At 38.8% G+C, this 23861-nt stretch overlaps 1 protein-coding gene across 4 annotated transcripts in view; it reads right to left on the bottom strand.

Annotated features, from left to right (window-relative positions):
- LOC148039178 (uncharacterized) overlaps window positions 1-11418 on the bottom strand; it is a 72647-nt gene extending 61229 nt beyond the window's left edge. For 3 of the 4 annotated variants that reach the window (XR_015690365.1, XR_015690366.1, XM_087675072.1), the window contains exons 1-2: window positions 11066-11418; window positions 8722-8816 (exon numbers count right to left, since the gene is read on the bottom strand). Coding sequence is in view for 2 of the 4 variants with exons in the window: in XM_087675072.1 (XP_087531198.1) it covers window positions 8722-8816; window positions 11066-11335 (365 nt within the window). In the remaining 2 variants the exon portion in view is untranslated. The remainder of the gene's footprint in view (window positions 1-8721; window positions 8817-11065) is intronic. The other variant, XM_087675073.1, reaches the window with a different exon arrangement.
- Window positions 11419-23861: the final 12443 nt, after the last annotated feature.

Here is a 23861-nt window from a genome sequence, read left to right as displayed (position 1 = left end):
TTGGCATTTTGCGCCATCCATGAGCTTTTGGGCTGTCATCATCTGCACTTGGCAGCTCACTCATATTTCGGATTTGCACTTTTGCTGCCCACACCATTGCTCGGCATCTGAGGACTATAGTTCGCTCCCTCGACATTGCTGCCCAGACCATTGCTCAGCATCTGAGGACTGCAGTTCACTCCCTTGACAGCCAGTGATCATCTTCTTCATCTCCGATGGCATCAAAGGACTATGATTTGCTCCCTCGACAAATGACCTTCACCTTACAGTGATTACTTCGATAGCCCACTCAAAGGACTGCATTTTGCTCCCTTCAATATACAAATTCCCCTTAGGTGTGTCACCTAATTCAAATAGGACAGTGTAGTCATCTTCTAAGCTTTGGCTCCACTATTTCAACTTTTCTTCTCATAGCATAATTCCGTGTATCATCACCGTGCTCTCGTGTTTTTGAGTTTTTCTTCTCTCTCAATGTTTGCCATACACACAATGTGTTTCTCCCCGCAAACCCTACTATCTCTTTGCATCATCGCACATTTTGACATGGTATTAAAACAAGAGATGCTCAATGAGCCATGAAGATCCTCTCCATCAAAGAAGACAAAGACAAGTTGTAGTTTCGGCATCATCTACTGATTTCCCCCTTCATTTCCACCACATCATTGGGAGACAAAGATACCCTTCTCTTCCTCTCCCATCCATCCTCTCCATTACAGATTGACACTCCAACACTATGACTTCTCCACAAGTAGATGGACACCCTACTGGGTGCTCTTTTTTCAATATCATCGAAACCCCCACCGATGCTTGTCGGCATGGACCTTTGCTCCCTACACCGCCGGAGTATATGCATCTACCCCCAGGCACTCATTGTGTCACACTCTCCCTTTTGGGCCATAGAGTTTATTCTGCACCGGTTTTTCAAATTTTAATGCTCAAGGCCATAAGACGCATCCGATGTGCACTAAGTCCTATAGAGCAATAGGAGGATCATTAAGCATCACAGCCTCCTCGAGACCACCAAAAAACACTACGGAGGTTGCTTCTACTTCTTCTAGCATTTCAAGAATGCCACCTCAACAACCTACGGTTCTGCAATCCACTCCATCGAGAGAGTGATTATTGGCTACGATCCCCTCGACAATCCGCTCCTTCACGAGACAATGGCTTTTAGATGCCTTCCATTACTTCCACTCCACAGTCCACTCCATTGAGAGACAGCAATTGTTGTCCACCCTTGGCTCCGCTTGAGCCTCACCTTTCCCCACCTCAATTACTTAGATTCGAGAGACTACCTCTATGAGCTCTTCAACATCTTCAACACCCCAAATACCTTCTTAGACATGGCCAATGGCACTTTCTTCATCATCCGATGATCCGGAGTTCGTGATCCATGAGATTTTAGATTCCCCATTTCTCGCCAAGGAGGTTTCGGGGTGGGATGTACACTTTGCCCTCAAAGGGGGCTCCTACTTCTTTGGCTTCAGAGGGGACCCCTGCATCTCCACCCTTAGGGGGGCAACCTACTCACCATGAAGTTCTTCACCCACCATTTACTCTTTGGGGATTTCTTCACCCACCATTTACTCTTTGGGGATGGTTTTCTTCGAGCAGTCATTCCTCCTATTGATACCTAGGATCTTCAGGTACCACCTAGATCAAGGCCTTGGAGATTCACTGTCATGACTTAGTGACAAAACCATCAAATTTCTTCCCGCATGGAATTACGAAGCTAGTAGCTTCTCTCCCAAAAGTGGAGTCTGGTTCTATAGTTCATCCTTCATTCCTTTTTGGGCTTGAGAGGGGATGTTGAGAAACCACTTTTTCAATTTACACACTTCATTTAGGATTTCACAGTGATAGCCCCAACAAAGATCTCGTGTCCACATTTTGGTCATTTTTTTAGTGGGCGCCCACACAGTGGTGTGCCACCCTAGACAAGTTATGTCTATAAATAGGCAACAATCACTTCATTCATTCTACATCATTCCCATCATTATTCACCCCTCTTCCTTCATCGCTCCGACACTCTTCCCTCTTCTCTTCACTACTACCCATACCCCTACTGCAAGACACCACAATTCATGGTGACTCTTCCTCTTCTCCTTCAGGCACCCTGTTCCATCACTTAGATCTTGCATTTCGAGCTCTTCCAACATAGCGTCATCTTCTCCAACGTTGACGTCAACTTCTTCTTCATTAGGTATCACTCTAGATTTGTGTTTGCATGTCTAGAGGCCTTCCCCTTGCCTAGTTAGACCACTCCCTAGCATCTGACAATTGCGGTTCGCTCCATCGACAACTGGTGATCATCTTCTTTATCTCCAATGTGCCAAAAGTGGTGCAGCAATGGAAGCATAAACATGTGCTGAAATAAACTGTTGAACACAAAGCAAGAAAAGAAAGAGATAACACAATACAGATAAGAACTCAGATGTATACTCGGGAAATGGAATCCATATACCAAGACATGAGACAGTACACATACAATGTGAGTCACCGGCTGTGGAGGCACTGGCATCTGCTTCCTCTCTCCAAGAAATATCCAGTGATGAATGAATGAATGAATGGAGGGAGCCAGACCATATATAGGACAAATAAATGCCCAAAATATGATTGGCTTCAAATAATGCCTAAACCATAATAAACAATGGCAAATAAAATGCCTAAAATGTCTCTGTGCCCAGCTTGCTGTACCACAAGTACAAACTCAACCATGAACTGACTAATCTGCTAACACAATGGCATTAGAGGACTGCAGTTGGCTCCATCGATAGTTGTCCTTCACCTTACAATGATTACTTCAATAGCCCATTGCCCGTAGGACTACATTTCGCTCCCTTCACTATCCAAATTCCCTCAAATACTGCCACTTGATTCAAACAGGACATTGTAGTCATCTTTTGAGCTTCTGCTCCATTGTATCAGCTTTTCTTCTCATGGAATGATTCTGTGTATCATCACTATGTTCTTCTTGTGTTTCTAAGTTATTCTTCTCTCTCAGTATTTGCCGTACACACTATGTTTCTCTCTGCAAACACTGCAGTCTCTTTGCACTATCACACATTTTGACAACACTCCACCTTACACAACCACAATGAATAGTTCGAACCATCAAGTTTGTCTTCTTTGGGTGATAAAGATAAGACAAACACCAACACCTAGGGTATCAAGGACAATATCTTCACTTTGGATGGAGCTTTTTGTGATAGATAAATAGAAGGGAGACAGGTGCGAATGGGCAACTCTTCTCGCCGACTATAATCGCAATAATCGTATCTCTGCTCAAAAGTGTTTGGAAAGAAGCTCCTTCCTCTAAGTCATCAAAGCTTGTGAACTACTAAGACATCTTCCATCCTGCAATCACCCAAAAAGCTACATTTTGATGGAGAGAGCACCAAGACAGAATGCAATCAACTACATGGATTGTATATGTATCGTCTGTTAGGAAAAAGCTGTTGCCTACCACCAAAAAGGGGTCATTGTCAAAAATGACTAATAGAATAATACCATGTCAAAAAATGACAAAGAGACCAAAGAGACGATAGGGTTTGCAAGGAGAAACACAGTGTGTATAGCAAACACTGAGAGAGAAGAGAAACTCAAAAATACAAGAACACAATGATGATACACACTGAATCATGTTATGAGAAGCAAAGTTGATATAGTGAAGCCGAAGCTCAAAAGATTATTACACTGTCCTATCAAAATCATGCAGCAAACTTGTGGAAATCTGCATAGTGAAGGGAGTGAAATGCAATCTGCTCACGGGGACGTGAAATTTTGAGATGCTTTAATCTTGCTAGTAACATTTGATTAAGTTATTAATCAAATGTGTAAGGTTGTTTAGCACATGTGATGCACATGGCAATTATTTCATGGAAACGGGCCAAGGACCCCGAGGATGCAGTGGGTGTTAAAGGCAAAAGTTGTGTTAAGTTATGCCAACTGGGTTTTGGTGGTCAGTTGGTGCCAAGTTGGACCCTAGGACAATTGTTTGGCCATTAAGTATCAGTGGTGACACTAGGGACTAGAATTAATTAATTAATTAATGATAGTCTAAGGGTCAACAGAGGTTGGGAACCACTCCAAGTTGCAAATGGCCTAGCCAATTTCATTACAGATGGGCATGTTTAGTTTTGGGCACGGTCAAAAGGACTGAAATTAATTTTCAGAATTAATTAATTCTGAAAATTTAATTTAATGGCTGAAAATGCATTAGAAAGGCTGCCACTTGGCAAAACTTTCCCATGCAGCTAGGGAGAAGGCTGTTGGAGGGTGGTGGAAGCTGAATTGCAGCCGTTCGGAGCTTGGTAGAGGGAGAGGAGGTGATCAAATTTGGCGCTGAGAGGCGACGACAACTGATCGCACACTGCGACAGGATAGGGGGCAGCAAGATTTCTCTTCTGCCTCAAGATAGGCGGCGGTAGAAGAGGAGGGCTCGCCAACCGAGCTGGTGTTTTACCCCCCCTTTTGAATCTATTGGTGCCATCAGATTTGTCATCAGAGCTACGAATCAAAAGATACATTTCAGCTGATTTTCTCTCTTTCTACAGCATTCTCTCATCTCCTCCAGTCTATGCTCAACCATTCTCAGCCATTTGGAGGAGATTTAAGCCATTTTTGGTGGGCTGATCTCTAATTTCTGCAGTAAACCCAAATTTACAGCAGTAATCAGGGTTTAGCAGCCACCTTGGGACCCATGCCATCAATCAAAGGCATTGTACACTGAAATCAGCACCGGAAATTCATGGAATTGTGAGGATTTCAGATGCCAACCCATCTATTGTGAACTAGGGGCAGCATTTGACCAGTTGGGGTTCCATTAGAGCAAGTCCTGGGTGAAATCAAGGGGCAATTTGCCGGAATGCTTTGCTGATTATTGGAACAGCAAGGTGTTAGAGTGCAGCGGTGCAGAAGCGTAGGATTGAGAGAGAGAGAACGCAAAGAGAGGAGAGAGAAAGAGACAATGGAAGATGAAGATCTGCTGTATAAAGTGTGTTGTATACAAAGATATGCAGATATATACACGGGCGCAGTGCGCTGGACTGCGTGTCTCCACCTCGACGATGCAACCTGCTGTTCACCTCGAAGTCTGTTACAGTCTGCACAATCTCCTGTCTGAAATCTGCGAACAAAGACGGAATCTGCGCGAGCCACCAGCCTATAATCTGCGAGTAGAAGAATGTGAGAGACTGCTGGAAATCACGACTATAAATAGCCAGAAACTGGGCGCCAAAAATAGGCAGGTCGGCTGCATTTTAATGCAGCCGACTGTACGGAAGTAGGTCGGATTGCCACGTGGCAGTCCGACTGGATTGCAGTCCAACCAGTCTCTGATCTGCTAACACAAGGGGCTTTTGAATCAGCCAAGGAGATCGTGAAATCTCGGCTTATAGTTATCCATCAGCAATTGAAATTAAAGAAATACCGAAAGGGGTGCCAGTTTTGGGACCAACAAGGTGTCCACTATCCAAGTTTATGAAGGTAAAGTGAGCATTTCAGTTTATGTTCATTTGCTAATTGCTGTAATTAAGTGCTTAATCAGGTTAAACCACCCTATCCGAGAAGGAAGGTTGGTTTCACAATCCTCCAAGCAATGGGCTATCAAAGTAATCACTAGAAGGAGAGGGACAACTGTCAAGGGAGTAAACCACAGTCCTCTAATGCCATCAGAGATGTGGAAGATGATCTCCAACTTTCAAGGGAGCACACCACAATCCTCTAATGTCGGGGAGTTGAGCCAAGGTACAAACGCAAATGCCAAAGCCCAAAATGCTAAAAATGCAAACAGTTGAATGTTGACGCCTGTGTGGAAAAAGGTCACCAAATGTGGAGGCAATGCCTAATGATGGTAAATGCAAACTATAGGGGTTTCCTCTATACAAAACGCAAGGTAGATGCTAATGCTAATAGGTGACACCAAGTAGAGAAGACCCAAAACATATGCAGACTGATGTTGCATGGTGGAGGTGAGATGTCGCCAATCAGGAAAGAAGATCAATAGCTACAAAAGACCTCCAAACGCAAACTTGATGATAAGGAAATAGGGCACCTAAAGGAAAAGAGGAAGGGTGACCACGAACTACCATGTCCTCCAGTAGGGGTATGGGCAACAATGGAGTGAAGAGAGAAGAGTGTCGGAGTGATGAAGAAAGAGGGGTGAAGAATGATTGAAGTGGTGTAGGGTGGTAAAAAATGAATAAAGTGACTACCTATTTATAGGCATAAGTTGTCTAGGGTGGCACACCACTGTGTGGGCGCCCATTGAAAAAGTGGTAAAAATGTGGACACCAACCCTTTTAGGGGCTATCAGTGAGAAACCCTAAATGAAGTATGCAAACTAAAAAAGTGGTTTCTCAACAGTTGCCTGTACCAAGAAGCTGTCGCCTAAGCCAAGAAGCAATCACCTACAGCAAGGAATCTGTGTTTTCAACAAAACACAAGAAACAGGGGCCGCCTAAAGCTTAGATGATGTCGTTAGATCCTAGATGTTGTTGCCTAACCTTCTTGAGAAGTCGCCTAGCTGCTAGAAAGGTCAAACAGGCAATGCCAAACTATGTCATCACTCGGGCAATGATACCATGTGAGAGTGCGCAATGGAAAAGAAACATGAACACAAAGAGAAGCAAAGAGAGAGGAAGCAAAAGATGAAGGAAGAACATTGTATTGACTACCGAAGGATGCTATTACAATGGCAACACTAAGTGTGGAATGTAGGAGTGTGCACCTACAAAAAGAAGATTGAAGATTGAAGAGTATGTATGTCTACCAAGTGGAAGTGTAGCTATAAACAGTCAAAAGACCAAAAAACTGGCCGACATGCACTTGTAGGTGCCATAAATGCTGATCACTCTCCAAAAAATGCCATTAAAAATAATTCATCCCCAAAAAATCTTCCAAATGACAATGGAAATGTCTGGCAAGTATAAGCAAACTATGAAAATCAGAAACTAACCTAGAAATGCACACAAAAAACCGACAACTCAAGAAAAATACATCTAAACTACCATAGCTTCTATGTCTCCATCAAACTCTAACAGGAGCTCACAAACAAGAGATGACAGACTGACATAACTAACATAGGTAGGCTAACTACATCAATGTAGAGGCCATGGTCCCTCAACCATGTGCTAGTCTATGCAAATCAGCATTCTCTATCTCCTACTATCAAAATATGACTGCTATGAAAGCAAACTAGAGAGAGAATTTGCAGGGAGAAAGAAGAGAAGAATATGGAGGAGAGTGACAAAGTGTCAGAAGGAATGAATGTGTGGGATGAGGAATGGATGGAATCAGTGTCGTATGTATAGGCACAGATTATCTTGAGTGGCATCCACTAGAGTCTAGTGGGTGGCACCTCAACTCTCTCAAGAGGCACCCAAAAAACCTTTTTTGGGGCTGTAAATGGAAACCAAAATAGGAATGAAGGAGAGGGGAAAATGTATTGAATGACTATTGTCCATTAAGAGAAGCCATAGCACTAAAGCGTCAACCTAGAAAAGGGAGGGTGGGAGGGAGAAGAAGACAAGGTTAACTCTCGACAATGTAGCAGAAATGCAGTAATCAAAAGATGTTACCGCTCCCGCAACGTGTCTTTGCCTTCTCTAATGCAGAGGATCTTCTTAGCTCTCTGAGCGCCTCTGGCTTTGATACCATGTCAAAATATGACTGTTGTGAAAGCAAACCAAAGAAACAATAGGGTTTGCAAGGAGAAAGCAGAGAAAAATATGAAAGAGACTAACAAAGTGTAAGAAGGAACGAATGTGTGGGATGATGAATGGGTGGAGTTAGTGCCATATCTATAGGCATAGATTGTCTCCACCGGCGCCCATTGAAGTCTCTTGGATGGCACCTTGACTCTCTTGGAGGCACCTACAAAGCCTTTTTTGGGGATGTAAATGGAAACCAAAATAGGAATGACAAAGAGGGAAAATTGTATTGAATGACCTGGTTTCTCAACACCTACTACAAACTGTTGTGAGAAGCATAGCGCAAACTGAGGGTACCTATTTGGACTCTCAAGTCTACTCCTACAATTTGTAACTATATGCAACCGCCTAAATGAGAACCTCAACCACTACAAGGGCAATAGTTAGCTCTACCCCACAATCTCATGTGGCACAAACACTGTGCTGCATATCATCCTAGAATCATCAACACCATTGGCCTTCCATCCTCCACCATCCAATCTCATGTGGCACAAACACTGTGCTGCATATCATCCTAGAATCATCAACACCATTGGCCTTCCATCCTCCACTATCCAATGTGAAGATCAGGACCCAAAAGGAAGCTGCATACATTAGCACTAGGATGAGTAGTGTATTGAAAAGCCATAGCTTCATACATGGCTTCTGGAGTTGGATTTGAGCACAATATCTCTCTAGGTCTGTAAGGGCTGTAAAACCTCATGTGAACTCTAAATTTGGCGAACAGCATGGAAACTCAGATTTGGCTTTGATCAAAATCCAAATGAGCTTGGATTACTGTTGCTTATTTTCTAGTTATTAGTTCTTATTGCAGACTTTTCTAGATAGTATATTCCCTTCATCATTTCATAAAGAAAAGTCATTTCAACTTATTTGGTTGAAAGGTCTCTTCAGTCACAAAGTACTACAGCTGCACTTCAAATCTCTACATAGGGTATTATGCATTACAAAAACTTAAAACAGGGCAAACAACAATGCAAAAAAAGAGAGCTTTTACAGCAGAGCCTACTCCATTACTCCTCGCAACTGATAATGGGTAAGTTCTTCAACATTCCAACTCCAACTTCCACGCTTGAGCACCAAGCCACTTGCTGGCTTACCACTCTGCAGTTGCAAATTCAAAGTCCATACTGTAAGAAATATGTTTGTTCAAGTACCCAGATTTCCTACTTCACCCAATTCCCACATCTTCGAGAGAGTTGAATGAAAAGCATTGGCTTCATAAGACAGAGTCAATATTACTTTGACCATTCCATTGCACAGCAATAATAACCTTCACTTATATATTCAACTAATAAAGAGCATATGAGACGAAAGCTCACAAAACTCAATAATGAAAACAGGGATCTGGATTTTGCAATAACTAGTTTTTGGACAACTAATTCTAGACAGGAAAAATCTGAAATGAATGGAGATAGAGAGAATACACCACCAACTATAAACCAGAGATCTGAACCAAGAGAATGGAGATAGAAAGAAGCATCTGTTGCAAGCTTGTTCTACAATTTCCTGAGCACCATGTTATAGTGTACAAGAGTAAGTCCAGTCAGTTCTTTTGAACAATACTGTATGTAGGTGTGAGTGTGTCTATCAAAGTGAGCATCCCAATCTGGCGGTGCAGTTGTTGACCGTGTTTGTGCACAAAGAAGACTCGTGTGGCCTGCCAATGTTGCGCCTAAACAGCACATCCTTTTATGTGCTTGGGCTGTCTGTGGCATACGTCTTTCACAATCTCTTGAGTGATATTTACAGTAAAATGGTATACCCTGTGTGATTGTGCCTCTCCATACTTCTTTATTCTTCTAAATCAGCATCTGTGGGAAACCTCCAATCAGATAAGAGCTTTTTCCTTTTTCACAAATAAATGTTAATTCCTACACTCAAAAGAAAGATCGGTGAGCAGTTGAATTTGAATGTGAGCAATATCGGCCTAATCATGAGTTTTGCAAACATGCATGCTTTCTAGCAATCCACCAGAATGGAATGATTAGCATCTCGCAGATGCTATTGATAAAAAAGGTTAATGTCAACGGTTGTTAACATCCATGTTGTAGCAGTTAATGAGAAAGTTGAAACTTGACACCATCGCCAGGCATCATTTTGAAGAATTCAAGATACTTGATAGAGCTAGCCAGCAGGTCGAAGCTCAGAAGCAGACAAGAGATTGCTTCAACGTCACAATCATGGCCACAATGTACAACTGCTGACACAGCACCAACTAACGTGGCACCTTCATCACATAACACATCTGGACAAAGGCAACCAGAGTAGTAGGAGCAGCAAGAGGAAAGTAAAGTAGTGACAACATGGCAAGGCAGACTCAACAGTACCTGGAATAACACCTACAGAAAAACAAGTGCAATGAAATGGAAGTGTGTCACAGTGGCAAGCAATCAGCTGCTACAAGACAAACTGATATATTTCAGAGCAAACCATAGATCAAATGTATCAAGTTCCAAGGAGGAGATAACCTAATTAAGGCTATGGCAATTCATCACTATAAGAAAGTTGAAGGATTGTGAGGACTAGGATTCTGACAAGGCAGTTAGCCTCTATGATTGCAATTGTTACAAGGGACCATGTCGATCTACTTGTAAAGACTGCTCAGGCAAACGACCAAGCTAGACACTATGGCAAAGGATGCCCGTTGAGTCAAGTATCAATGAGCTCATTTGGTTTTTGGTAAGCTTTTCTAATTAACAATCCCACATGTGATTCACATCCTGTGTTGACAAATTATGCAATACGTTCACATCCTGAAAGGTCTGAAAGGGAGCGAAGGCTCTTCCAACCTTGATATTTTACACAGTTGTAACAAATTTTCACTTCAGAGACATGTGATCTTTAATTTTCACGGATGAATAGGTTGGAAGACATTAATTGATTAAGTGATCAATAATGTCTTGACCAGTTGAGCTTCATGCTCTTTCGCACACCAGATATTAATTTCGTTCATTTCTGATGATCAAACGTGCGATTAGCCTGCTAAAAAGAAATTGACAGAGACTGGCACACAATCATCCATGTGTATTGTGGCTCAAGAGCACTTATTTTTTATATCAGATTAATGCAGGACGACTCAGCCAAAAAGGCATGTACAAAACTTCCTACAAAATGCATACTCTGCAATACAGGGGTTAAACCACTTGACACGAAGCCAAGGCAAAGAGCGTCCAAAAGATGGCTTCTAATAACCCGTACCGTGTAAAACCAGTTGGTGTGGAGCCAAAGAACAACAAAGAATACAAAGCAACATGTATGGGTGCAACCACTATACATATGTGCACATGCCACCACAGCGTCAATAAAAATGACAACGACAAATAACACAGAGCAGCAGGCATGGCAGCTACCTGCATGGAGAGAAGATTGGGAAGCTCTTGATCCAACCATGAAGAAGTGCCGCTGGTGCTGTCATTGTAGGTGCATTTGCCAGGAAGCGCTGCTGCAGCAGCCACTGCCGCTAAGGCGACATGATTGTTAGATCGATAGGAGCATGCCACAAGGTTTAACACCCGACAGCTCGATGAGACATGGAGGGAGAGAGGGGACGGAACAGCAATCCTCATGGTCATCTTCCTCAATTGAATGGGCCAGACTTTTTCAAGTAAATGCGGCTGCATTACTTGCGAGATGTTTTGTGGGTAATGCGGGTGACAACAGGAGGTTCAAGAGCGGATGTGCGTTATACGACCGCTTCGCACTAGGACCTGTGCAAGTGCCGATCGTTAAGGGTGCCTCTCACACGATATTATATTTTATTTTTCCAACAGTTGTCAAGCGTTTTTTTGAAAATTAAAAATTTATTAAAAATATAATTACATTTGATTTTTGTAGCTTAGTTGTTTGTGTGACTGAATGTTTTGTTAATTTATAGTTAGATTTATTGTGTTTGTTTGGTTTAGGATTTGTTTTTATTATTTTGTTTGCTTTTATGAATGTGGAAACTTGATAGCCTTGGTCGGGTTTCGTATGTTTTTGGAGAGGTTGAAGCTAAAGTTTGTCACTAGCTACTAAACATCGTGAAACAGGTTGGAGCTAAAGTTTTTGGAGAGGTTGGAACTAAACTTTGTCACTAGCTACCAAACATCGTGAAACAAGTATGTTTTGTTGTCAATACTTTTACACATCACAAGGATTATGGGTTCACAAGCACTTCACGTTGCACTTGTAGAATACCAAGGGTTGGGTTGAAGCACATTATGCACCATCATTGAGCACTAGCATAGCATAAGGCCCGATGTAGTTATATACAGTAAATTTTAGTTGCACGTGCACCTGCTGAGAGAGCACCTTTCTTTGAGCACACACAATTTCTTGCATGCACGAGAGTTAGGAATTTTCATCACCAAGTTAGGAACCTTTGGTTGAGTGGGAAAGGTGGGTTGGGTGAGTTCGAGGGTCATAAAGGGTGCTGCCAATTGAGAGAATACTTGTTTTCTTGATCTTATCTTGAGGACCATCACTTTTCTTGAGTAACTGTGAGATTTTGGGTGGGAGGAGCGAAGTGCAATGCCTTCTTTTTGCTGAGAGATGAGAGGTGAGATAAAGAACCTAATTTAATCAAGGAATTGTGTTTGCATTTTGCATGATCCACGAGCACGTGTAGATAGGCTAGGCACTATATTTTCAATGTATCCATAATTTTCATGTGAAGCATAGCTTGTTTGGTTGTATAGCATGGATTCAACATTGCATATTTTAAAATCATGTGTGATTATGCACGAAGTTCATTTTCAAAAGTATATTTTTACTAAGACACATTGTATTAATCAAAAGCGGGAAGTGATGACAATGCAAGGGTAGCCAAGTCTCAAAACTAGAGCAATCATCCAAGAAGTGGAAAGAGAAAGAGAGCATTGTGGAGATATCTTCAATAAGCCTTTTGACAAGGAAAGATACTCGAACACTACTCTCGAGGAGAAGGAAAGAAAATCTATTCTTTCTTATTATTTTGGCTGGAGGTTCAGTTATCTCCTGAACCTCCATTTTTCTCCCAAGCCTCCATTTTTCTCCCGAACCTTCATTTGAATTTGAATTGCATGCATGCATGGGAGGTTGAGGTGGCTTTAATGCCCCACGTCTTCACGTCCTCTCTCTCTCATGTTGAGGATGAACCTAGATATAAATCGAGATGCAAGGTGGAGAAGGCTTCGTTCATTGAGGAGCTTGGTGAAGGTGCTTCAGGAGATTCAGGAACGAAGTCGTTGAGGAGCTTCGTAAAGGTGCTCTCTCTCTCTCTCTCTCTCTCTCTCTCTCTCTCTCTCTCTCTCTCTCTCTCTCTCTCTCTCTCTCTCTCTCTCTCTCTCTCTCTCTCTCTCTCTCTCTCTCTCTCTCTCTCTCTCTCTCTCTCTCTCTCTCTCTCTCTCTCTCTCTCTCTCTCTCTCTCTCTCTCTCTCTCTCTCTCTCAGAGTTGCTGTGTCGAGGAGGGGAGCCTTGCCGTGGCACCCCCCTGCCAAGTCGCTGCCCCCCCCCCCCCCCCCCCGGCCAATCACGTCGCACCCCCCCCCCCTTCCCCCCCTGCCAAGTCATCTCCCCCCCCCCCCGTCACATGTCTGATGCCGCCTTCCCAATCCGCTGCCCCCCCCCCTCCCCCCGTGGCCGCCAAGCCGCTGCCAAAATAATAAGAAAGAATACATTAAGTTATTAATTATTAATTAGTTAAGTTATTAATAGTTATTAATTAATAGTTAATGTTATTGTTATTGTTTGTTATGTTAATGTGAATGAATGTTAGTTTGTTATTATTATTATTATTATTATTATTACTATTATTATTATTATTATTATTATTATTATTATTATTATGATTTTGGTATGATATTATGATGATGATATTAGTTTATTAGTTTATTATGTTAATGTTAAATACTTAACTTAATGTGAATATGAATGTGAATGTTAATTAATTTGTTTATTATTATTATTATCATTATCATTATTATATTTTTATTATTGTATTACTTTATTGTTATTGTTATTGTTATATTATATAGTTTTGTTAATAGTTGTTATTTTAACTTTGTTATTGTTAGTTATTATATTGTATTATATTATAAGTATGTATTGTTAGTTTGTTATTATTATTATTATTATTATTATATTTTTTGTTATGTTAATAGTTAATGGTTATAGTTTATTTATTAATAATTATGTTATGTTATGATATGATTATGATATTATTAGTTTATTATTGTTTAGATAGTTTATTAATGTGAATGTTAAATAGTTAATGTCAATGTGAATGTGAATGTGAATGTTAAATAGTTAATGTGAATGTGAATATTGATTAATTTGTTTATTATTATTATCATTATCATTATTATGTTATTATATTTTTATTATTGTATTATTTTATTATTATTGTTATTGTTATTGTTATATTATATGGTTATATAGTTTTTTTAATGGTTGTTATTTTAACATTGTTATTGTTAGTTATTATATTGTATTATATTATAAATATGTATTGTTAGTTTGTTGTTATTATTATTATTATTATATGATATTATGATTATGATATGATATGATATTAGTTTATTGTTAGTTTATAGTTTATTTTATTTATTGTTGTGGTATTATTTTATTTAGAGTTAGATATTGTTTTAGTTATTATTATTATTATATTTTATTGTTATGTTAATAGTTAATAGTTAATGTTATAGCTAATAGTTATTATTAGTTAATAGTTATAGTTTATTTATTAGTAATTATGTTATGTTATGATATGATTATGATGTTATTAGTTAGTTTATTATTGTTTAGATAGTTTATTAATGTGAATGTTAAATAGTTAATGTTAATTAATTTGTTTATTATTATTATTATCATTATCATTATTATGTTATTATATTTTTATTATTGTATTATTTTATTATTATTATTTTAATTGTTATATTATATAGCTATATAGTTTTGTTAATGATTGTTATTTTAACTTTGTTATTGTTAGTTATTATATCATATTATATTCCATTTATTATTAGTTTATTGTGGTATTGTTGTTGTTATTTTAATTGTTGTTTTAGTTTTTATTGTATTTTGATTGATTTAGTTTATTATTATAAATATTAGTATAAATATATATACAAAAAACTAATAATAATAATATAAAATAATGTGAATAGTGATAATATAAAATAATTAGTTATAGTTGTAGTGAGTAATGATATAGTTATAGTGCACTACCTAAAATACCAACTCATTGGTCATTGTGGCATTGGCTTTGATCCTTGACTGGATACATCCATTGTGACAAAAAGCCTAATCTTTCTCAACTAGGGAGCCATGAGAATTTGCTTGAAATAATCCAAATGCATCTTGAAGACCCACTTGAGTCTTATGTGTGGGATAAACAAATTGAAACCTCACTCTAGATGCTACTTACTATAGCAAATTCTATGGTAGTCAATCATATGGTCTAATGCACATATGTTTAAATTTAATGCATTGGAAGTTAATCTAATGTCATCTAGGATTTTCCACAGTTTCTAATTTTTAATATAAGATAAGAATAGTTGATATGCACCTTGATGTTGATGCATGTGTTTTGCGCAGCATGGAGGAAAAAAATGTGTCTGTAGCAAATGTTGTGTAGTGCACTCCCAGTGTGCAAATGAATGTGTGCAAAGGGAATGAGGTTATAAGGAAGAAGGCAGTTCGTCGTGCACTCAGGCATGTTGGAGGATATGAAAGTTCTGTTCGTTTTTTGAGAGTCATTCATCGCTTGGATGGGCTTGAGAAGCAAGTAAAGGCACTATTTCAACGTCAAAGGGCTTCAGTTTCTCTTGGTGAGAGCATTGATAGCCGTCTACAAAGGATTGAGAGAATTTTGGAGGAGAAATACGAAGGAAACCTTTGTGATGGGGTGAGGATACAAGATGAGTTGGAAGAAATCAAGGGTTACATAGGGGAGATATATGAACATGTCCGAAAGTATTGGCGGCCACGTATTGGATCCTTGGATGATCATTATGAGAATATGAAATATCTTATTGACAGTGTTGGTCGTATAGAGGATGGCGTATGTGAGTTAATTGCTCACAAGAATGAAAAAGTTTCCCTTGATGTGCAACTTACTTCTTTGAAAGTTTCCCTTAATAGGTTTTCAGCAATGTTAACCCAGATGAATCACCGTGTGGGGTCATTTCCTTTCACTCGAGAGCATTGCCCTTGATGTGCAATTTGTTTCTTTCAAAGCTTATCTAGATAGGTTTTTGGCAATGTTAACTTGGATGAGTCGTCGCTGCGTAAGCACGTTCTTGAAAATCTCCATTTTGAAAAACATTGTCTATCTCTTCCAAATTGAAAATCACCACATGCTTGATATATATAATGTTTGCAAGACTTTTTAAATGAGTTGTGTTTTATTCGATTGATGAAAATTTCCATTTTAAAAAACATTGTTTATCTCTTTCAAATTATTAAGATTTTTTAATCTCATTTTAATAGTTTACATCTTACTTGAAAGTGCTTGGACCAATGTTGATCTATTATCATAATAATAGTTTATTAGTTGATCTATTATCGTCTCGCTTAGATAGATATTATATCTAATTAGTTTATGTTTATATAATATAATAATAATAATAATAATAATGATAATGATAATAATGATAATGATGATGATGATGATGATTGATGTTGTATTGTTTATTAGTTTATTGTTAGTTTATAGTTTATTTATTGTGGTATTATTTTGTTTAGATTAGATATTATTTTATATTATTGTTATTGTCATATTGTTTATATTATTATTATTATTATTATTATTATTATATTATGTTATTGTATTTTTATTATTGTATTATTTTATTGTTATTGTTATTGTTATATTATATAGTTATATAGTTTTGTTAATGGTTGTTATTTTAAATTTGTTATTGTTAGTTATTATATTGTATTATATTATAAATATGTATTGTTAGTTTGTTATTATTATGATGATGATGATGATGATGATAATAGTTTATTAGTTGATCTATGAAAGTGCTTGGACCAAGCGTCGCACATCTTTGGATCTTTAACACATTCGAGCCTTTGGCAAGACGTATTAGTAGGGCTTGCACACACACACACACACACACACACACACAGAGTCGAAGGAGAGGAGGTAAGGCATGGCTATATATTTGGTGAGTGTCATGTGCTCATGCATGATTATTTACACGTGTTTGTGCATGACTATTCTTTTGTCTTTGAGTCCAATACACTTTCGATTTAGGTTTTTCAGTTGGAAATGTGTTTGTCTTCAATGGCTTTGAGTTTTCTCTATTGGGACTCTTATACTCTATTGAAAGTTTCGTGTAGTCATCATGGAACAAAGCAAAGCTATGGACGATGTTCCAGACATAGTACATTCGACTCCATTGAATGCAATTGATTTGGTTGAATAAAGTTAATGTGCGAAAGATTAAAGAAGTGGCGAGGCAACAGGGAGGGCATGTTAGTAAATCCACAAGGACATCAACGATCCGAAGAAACCCAAAGGCTGCTTCAAGTTCTTTGGAGTTTAAACGGCTCGACGCTTGCCTGCTTGGAGCCGTTCGCATGGGTATGGGAGTTAGTTATTCTAATAATTGTATTTTCACCAAGGTATTGTGTTCTTTTTGGGGAGATAGTCATTTGTGTATTTTGTTGCAGCCAAAATGTGGAGTTTAATGGAGTGAATAAAGTTAATGTGCGAAAGATGAAAGAAGTGGCGAGGCAATAGGGAGGGCATGTTAGTAAATCCACAAGGACATCAACGATCCGAAGAAACCCAAAGGCTGCTTCAAGTTCTTTGGAGTTTAAACGGCTTGAGACCAAGATGAATGAGTTGATGGAATTGCAGACGAGTTTATCTACACGTGTCGATCATGCACTTGCTATTTACTTTGTAGAATTGCATGAACAAGCTAAGGGTTTGTATGGTGTTGTGTGCGAGACAAAGCACACCGAGAGTGTTCTTCAACAAGTCTTGAGTGGTTTGGGTGGTGAAGTGAGGGAACTTTCAGCAATTGTCTCTGAGACAAGTAGGTTGATGAATTTGTTGTTGAATGATATGTGGGCATCGTTTTGGGGGACTTGGAGATGATCACGAGCCTGTAATTTGCCAAAGGGGTTGTCGACTACCGTTTTTGCAGTTCCAAATGAATGTTAATAGGTTCAATGCCTTGCTACAACAATTGAGTCGTCAAATGAACGGTCCCAATTGAGGAGGATTTGCTTGGCTGAGGCTTATGATCTATTATCGTCTCACTTATATCTTACTTGAAAGTGCTTGGACCAATGTTTTTTTTGTGATGATGTGTGCTTCCTTTTTGTGAAGCTTATATTGGTTTTAATGTAATGACGTGATACCTCTTTCTTGAGGTTTGATCTCTCTTTGTCTCTCTCTTCAACATTTGGATGAAGGCTATGATCGATTGTTGTCTCGCTTATGAAGATATTGAAATGCTTGGGCCACTGCTTTTTTTGTGATAATGTGTGCTCCCTTTTTTTGTAATGAGACTAAATTGAGTAAACTGTATTGGGTATCTACAGTGTGGTGTGATGTCTGTTTCTTGACACTTGATATCATATCAAACAATGTGGATATATAACTTTATTCATTTTTATGGTGTAATGCATGTGAGTAATATTTTCTAATTCTATGGTCTAATTGTAATATTCTCTCTCTCTCTCTCTCTCTCTCTCTCTCTCTCTCTCTCTCTCTCTCTCTCTCTCTCTCTCTCTCTCGTGTTTGGTTCAATTTATTGGGGGTAATGCATTCTTCTCTCTTTTAAAGAGTTTGTAAACATTGATCTATAGTTTATTTATAGATATAATTATTATGTCTTGCAATGTAGTACGTATCAAAGAGTAATATTCTCTGTAAAATACGTTTCAATGTCTAGGTACTTGCTATGGATTGGAATAAGATTGTGTATTCTTTCTCTTTTCAAGAGTTTGTAAATATGTGATTCTAGATTGATTCTACTTTTAAGTCTTTTTGGAAATACTAATCCCAATCAAGTCTCTGCTTGAAAGAATGCATGTTTTCTCTTGATGTGCAGGCTTTGTGAGAATCCAAACAATATGGGATTAAATAATTAGAGAACTAGCAAGGATTATGTGTTGCGTATTCATAGGCATAGACTCAACTCTACACGATATAGACGACGACAAATTGCTAGGCTTAGGGCTCAAATGGCAAGACATGACCAGAGGAGGTATAAAGAGATGTGTTCTACTATAGTTGAGTGCCGGAATGTTTTGCAAGGAGGGGCTCTAAATCATGATAACTTGATTCATGAGGGACTTCACAGTTTGATTGAGTAGCAATTTGCTAATGATTATAATTGTGATGCTGAAAATCACCAAAACCTAGGAAATGTTGTGATTAATGAGTCACGTGTCAATAATGCTCCAACCTTTAGTGCTCGAAATGGGAGTTTTTGCTCCATTTTACATGCTTTGCCTGCAATGGATATTCATCCTGCAACTACAATATTGCTATTTCAAGACCCGATTGTGCATTCCATGGGGAGTCTTTCTGAGATGTGTGAGCGATGTTCAACTAAATTGTGGAGATGTGAGGCTCAAGTGCAAGGGTCAGTTTTGTTTGGTAAACATTGTTGTCGAAATGGAAAAGTAATGTTGCCACGGTTGCAATATCCACCACAACTTTGCATGATTTGTTGCATGCTATGCATCCTCAAAGCAGAGTATTTAAAAATAATATATAAGCATATAATAGTGCTCTTGCATTTGTGTCGCTTGGTGCCAATGTTGATGAGCTTTTGTCTGTTGTGGGAAATTCTTATACCTTTAGAGTACATGGCTCCATTTATCATCATATAGGCCCTTTGATTCCTAATGTGCAACGACATGAAAGGCCAAGATTTGCACAACTTTATGTTTATGATATTGAGCATGAGTTATCTAATCGGTTGGATGTTATGCCTAATTTATTGTCAAACTTGCTTGGGGAGCTTCAGTCTATGATGCATCAACACAATGCATATGCACAAGCTTTTAGATCTGTGGGTATGCAATTGCAAAACAATCCCTTGCATGATTTGAGAATGACTATTTTTGGGGTTCAACATGCTAATAGACAATACTCAGCTCCAGTGGCAACTGAGGTTGCAGCTATCATGCCAGGGCAAGGCGATGAGAATACTCTTGAGATGGTCGATGCACTAAAAAATTCCCTCGGAGGTTTGTGAATGTAACAACTGTTGATAGCTCTGGCTATCCTATTTATAGAAGACGAGATGATGGAAAGGCAGTCACAATAAAGGGTAATACTATTGATAATCAATGGATTGTTCCATACAATCTGTACTTGAGTAAAAAATACAATGCATATATAAATGTTGAGGTATGCTCAATGGTGGCAGCTGTTAAGTATTTGTATAAGTATATATACAAGGGACATGATCGTGCAACGATTAAATTTTTTGTTGGAAACTCAGGGTTAAATGGTACGACCTTTCATGAAGCGGATGAGATCAAGAGTTATTTAGATGCACAGTATGTTTCTGCTTCGGAAGCGTGTTGGCGAATATATGACTATGCATTGCACAATGAGAAGCTTGATATACAGTGGTTGCAGGTGCACTTGCCTAATGAGAATTATGTGGTGTTTCAAGATACATACAATATATCAGATGTTATGCAGAATGAAGATATTAGGAAAACTACTCTTACGGAATGGTTTGTGTGCAATCGTATTCATCCAGAGGCTCGAGCTATTCCGTATTAAGACTTCCCAGTGTATTGGGTGTGGAATGCACAACGAAAGGTATGGACAAAGAGAAAGCGTGGAAATACGTGTGGCTGAATATATTTTGTGCCGCCCACATCTAGTGAGCATTATTACTTGTTGCGAATGCTCTTGACAGTGTCTCGAGGATGTATGTCTTTTGATGATTTGCGTACTGTTGGCAACGTGGTGTACAACACCTTTAAGGAAGCCTGCATTGCAAAGGGCATGTTAGAGGGTGATGATGAGTGTGTTGTGTGCTTGGAAGAGGCTGCATCTGTACAAATTGGTGCCCAGTTACGTGCTTTGTTTGCTACAATTTTGGTGTTCTGTGAGCCTGCGCAGCCTGGTCAGCTCTGGGATAGGTTTATGTCACCGATGGTGGAGGATATTTTGTATAAGTTACAGCTAGAGCATGTGCATATATCTTCTGCAGTTCTACAACAAGAGGCATCAAAGAGGGCTTTATTGCATCTTCAAGATCTTTTGCGATAGCATGGGTGAAGATTGTCTGACTTTGATGGATTGCCAGAACCTCATCGAATAGATTCTCAGTTATGTGCTAACCCTCTTTTAGAAGATGAATATGCATATGATATACTGGAGCAACGTAGAGTTTGTGTTTGTATGGAGGCTATGTTGAATGATGGATAGAGGGTTGCATATAATGCAGTTATAGGTGCCATTGGTGGAAACTTTGGGGATGTTTTTTTTTTGGATGGTCTCGGTGGGTCTGCAAAGACGTTTCTTTACAAGTGTTTACTTGCTAGGTTGCGTAGTGATCGTCATATAGCATTAGCAACGGCATTATCTGGCATTGCTACTTTGCTTCTGCAGGGTGGTCGTACTGCTCACTCGAGATTTAAAATTCCATTGGATCTATGTAATCGATCCACCTGTAATATTCCTAATTGTGGTGTGGTTCATACATCTTTCATTTGTGGTTTGTTTCACCGTAGGAATGTTATTTCTCATTGTAGCATCCAAGGATACAAGTTGTTTCTAATTGTTGTGTAGAGAAATTATAGATACAAGTTTATAAGTTTGGTACATGGTCATTGCATGTATATATGAGTCTATGTACTCCTTGATGCAAATGCATATCTGGCCTTTTATACATGTGTGTGTGTGTGTGTGTGTGTGAGAGAGAGAGAGAGAGAGAGAGAGAGAGAGAGAGAGAGAGAGAGAGAGAGGTGAGAGTGATCGAGTGAGGATACAGAGGGGGGAGGTGTAAATGGGATGAGAGATAGAGGGGTTGTGAGTAGAGGAGAGTAAAGCATGTGATGTTTTTGTGATAGCATTACCCACTGTGCGATAGGGAAGTGACTTCCCTCGCACCCCTGCCGCGAAGCGGGATAGCGTTCCTCGCTCAAGGAACGCTAGTGTTGTATAAAGGAAAAAGAAAGATAGAGAAGCTACGTGCTAAGCTTGGACTCGCAAATTTACTATGGCGATGACAAATGGTTGATGATAATAGCCAGGTGATCGATGGCAAAGTCATGATCCTGCAAAGCATAATCCGCATAACACGGATTGCTTAGTTTGATTTTCTTTTGCCTTTCCGATGTACAAGTACAGATATAATTTTTTCTATGGAAGAAAATGCAGGGTCGTGATGGAATAGAAACAGCATGTAGATCAATGGCGTTGACAAAAAGAACGCAGAGATTCGACAACTTCCTCAGAACATGGGCATGATAGCGTTGTGAGAAGTGAAAAGCTAATAGCGTGTAAGGCTATTCAATCAAATTAAAGCCCTTAAGGCTTTTGTTTTTCTCCAAAATGTTAAAAGCTTTAAGGTGAAAGCAAGAACGATGGAAAAGCTTTTATGCTTTTAAAAGAGCACATTCAACATGAGAATTGAAAAACCTATATAAAGAAAGAGAGAGTCAGTGCTAGGAACCTTTCCTGTTTGTATGGAACTTGTTGTCTCGTGAAAGGAGGGTCCCATACTTGAATATGGTTTTTTGCAAAGAAGTTCGTCGAATCTTGTGGAAGTTTTGGACACAGCTGAATTAACACATGGTGTATCAAAAAGTAAAGAGGTATGAATAAATTATTTGTTTCAAACTCAAGGTTTTATGTTTGAACATTGTTGATGCTCTACTTTGAGCTTAATTTTAGACGCATTTGAGGTCACAAGAGGCATTGTTGATTGTTTGGCTTAGCATGTGGCTTGTGTGGTATTAGCAAAAGTTTAAATTTTTTGTGTTTGTGTCGTTCATCAACAATGTTAATTATTCTTATCGACACTCCTTAACATCTCATTATTGGGTTGTGAGTGAGGCTTGCTCTCGATCACCGCTCATTTAACACTCTCTTCTCTCTCTCTCTCTACATCCTTCCCATTAACTACACACTACACCCTAAACTCACTTCTTACAATGTATAGGATACACATAACCCTCTCTTATTATTTCTCACAACATTAAGATCCCATGCAAAATTATGCACTCCCCAACATAAACACACGCCATGCATTTTTCTTTCCTCCTCCTCTCATCCCAAACTCCCCTACACAACCACACCCATACATTTTAATCATATGCTTTGGAATGCACATGTGATTATACTCCATGTGCACACATACATCACTCCAACCTCCCTTTGTCCCCTCCCTCGCCCCAACACACACACACACACACACACACACACACACTCTCTCTCTCTCTCTCTCTCTCTCTCTCTCTCTCTCTCGTCCATTATGTTGCATATGTCCATAAACAAAATCCTCTCTCTCGCGTCCATTGTCTTGCATATGTCCATAAACAAATTCCTAAAATAAGACCACCAAATATGTAAGACTCTCATAACAACAATTGTGAAAAAAATGCTTTTAACTATTCATCTATACTCTTCTTTAAGCTTGCAAACTTTGCCTTTTAAGTATTAATGCTTACTCTCTTCGAACTTCCACCTTGCCTATATAAGAAAATGATCTTAAGAAGAGAAAATAATACCATCAACTATTCATGGTTATACTCCTTTGAGCCTAGATCCATGTATCCATATAGGAATAAGAAAAAGAAATGAAAACAAACTATCACCTTGCATGCATAATCTATCAATTAATAATAAATGAAGTATAAGCAATCTTAATAGTTGCCTTCAGCCCAATTTGTCAATTACTTTTTACTAACTTAATAATAAATGAAGTATAAACAATCTTAATAGTTGCCTTCAGCCCAATTTGTCAATTACTTTTTACTAACTTCTATCAATTAATAATAAATGAAGTATAAGCAATCTTAATAGTTGCCTTCAGCCCAATTTGTCAATTACTTTTTACTAACTTCTAATAGAATAAGGAAGATGCATTCCATTTGTTTTGCATCTTGAGAGAGAGAGAGAGAGAGAGAGAGAGAGAGTGCAAGTCCACAAAACAATGTAACAATGGCTCGTTCTCTTCTTTTGGGTCC

This window comes from Lygodium microphyllum, chromosome 3 (genome assembly GCF_053477565.2).
Source record: "Lygodium microphyllum isolate KBCC chromosome 3, Lygodium_microphyllum_v1.1.10, whole genome shotgun sequence".
NCBI lineage: Eukaryota > Viridiplantae > Streptophyta > Polypodiopsida > Schizaeales > Lygodiaceae > Lygodium > Lygodium microphyllum.
This window is presented reverse-complemented; position numbering and strand designations above follow the sequence as displayed.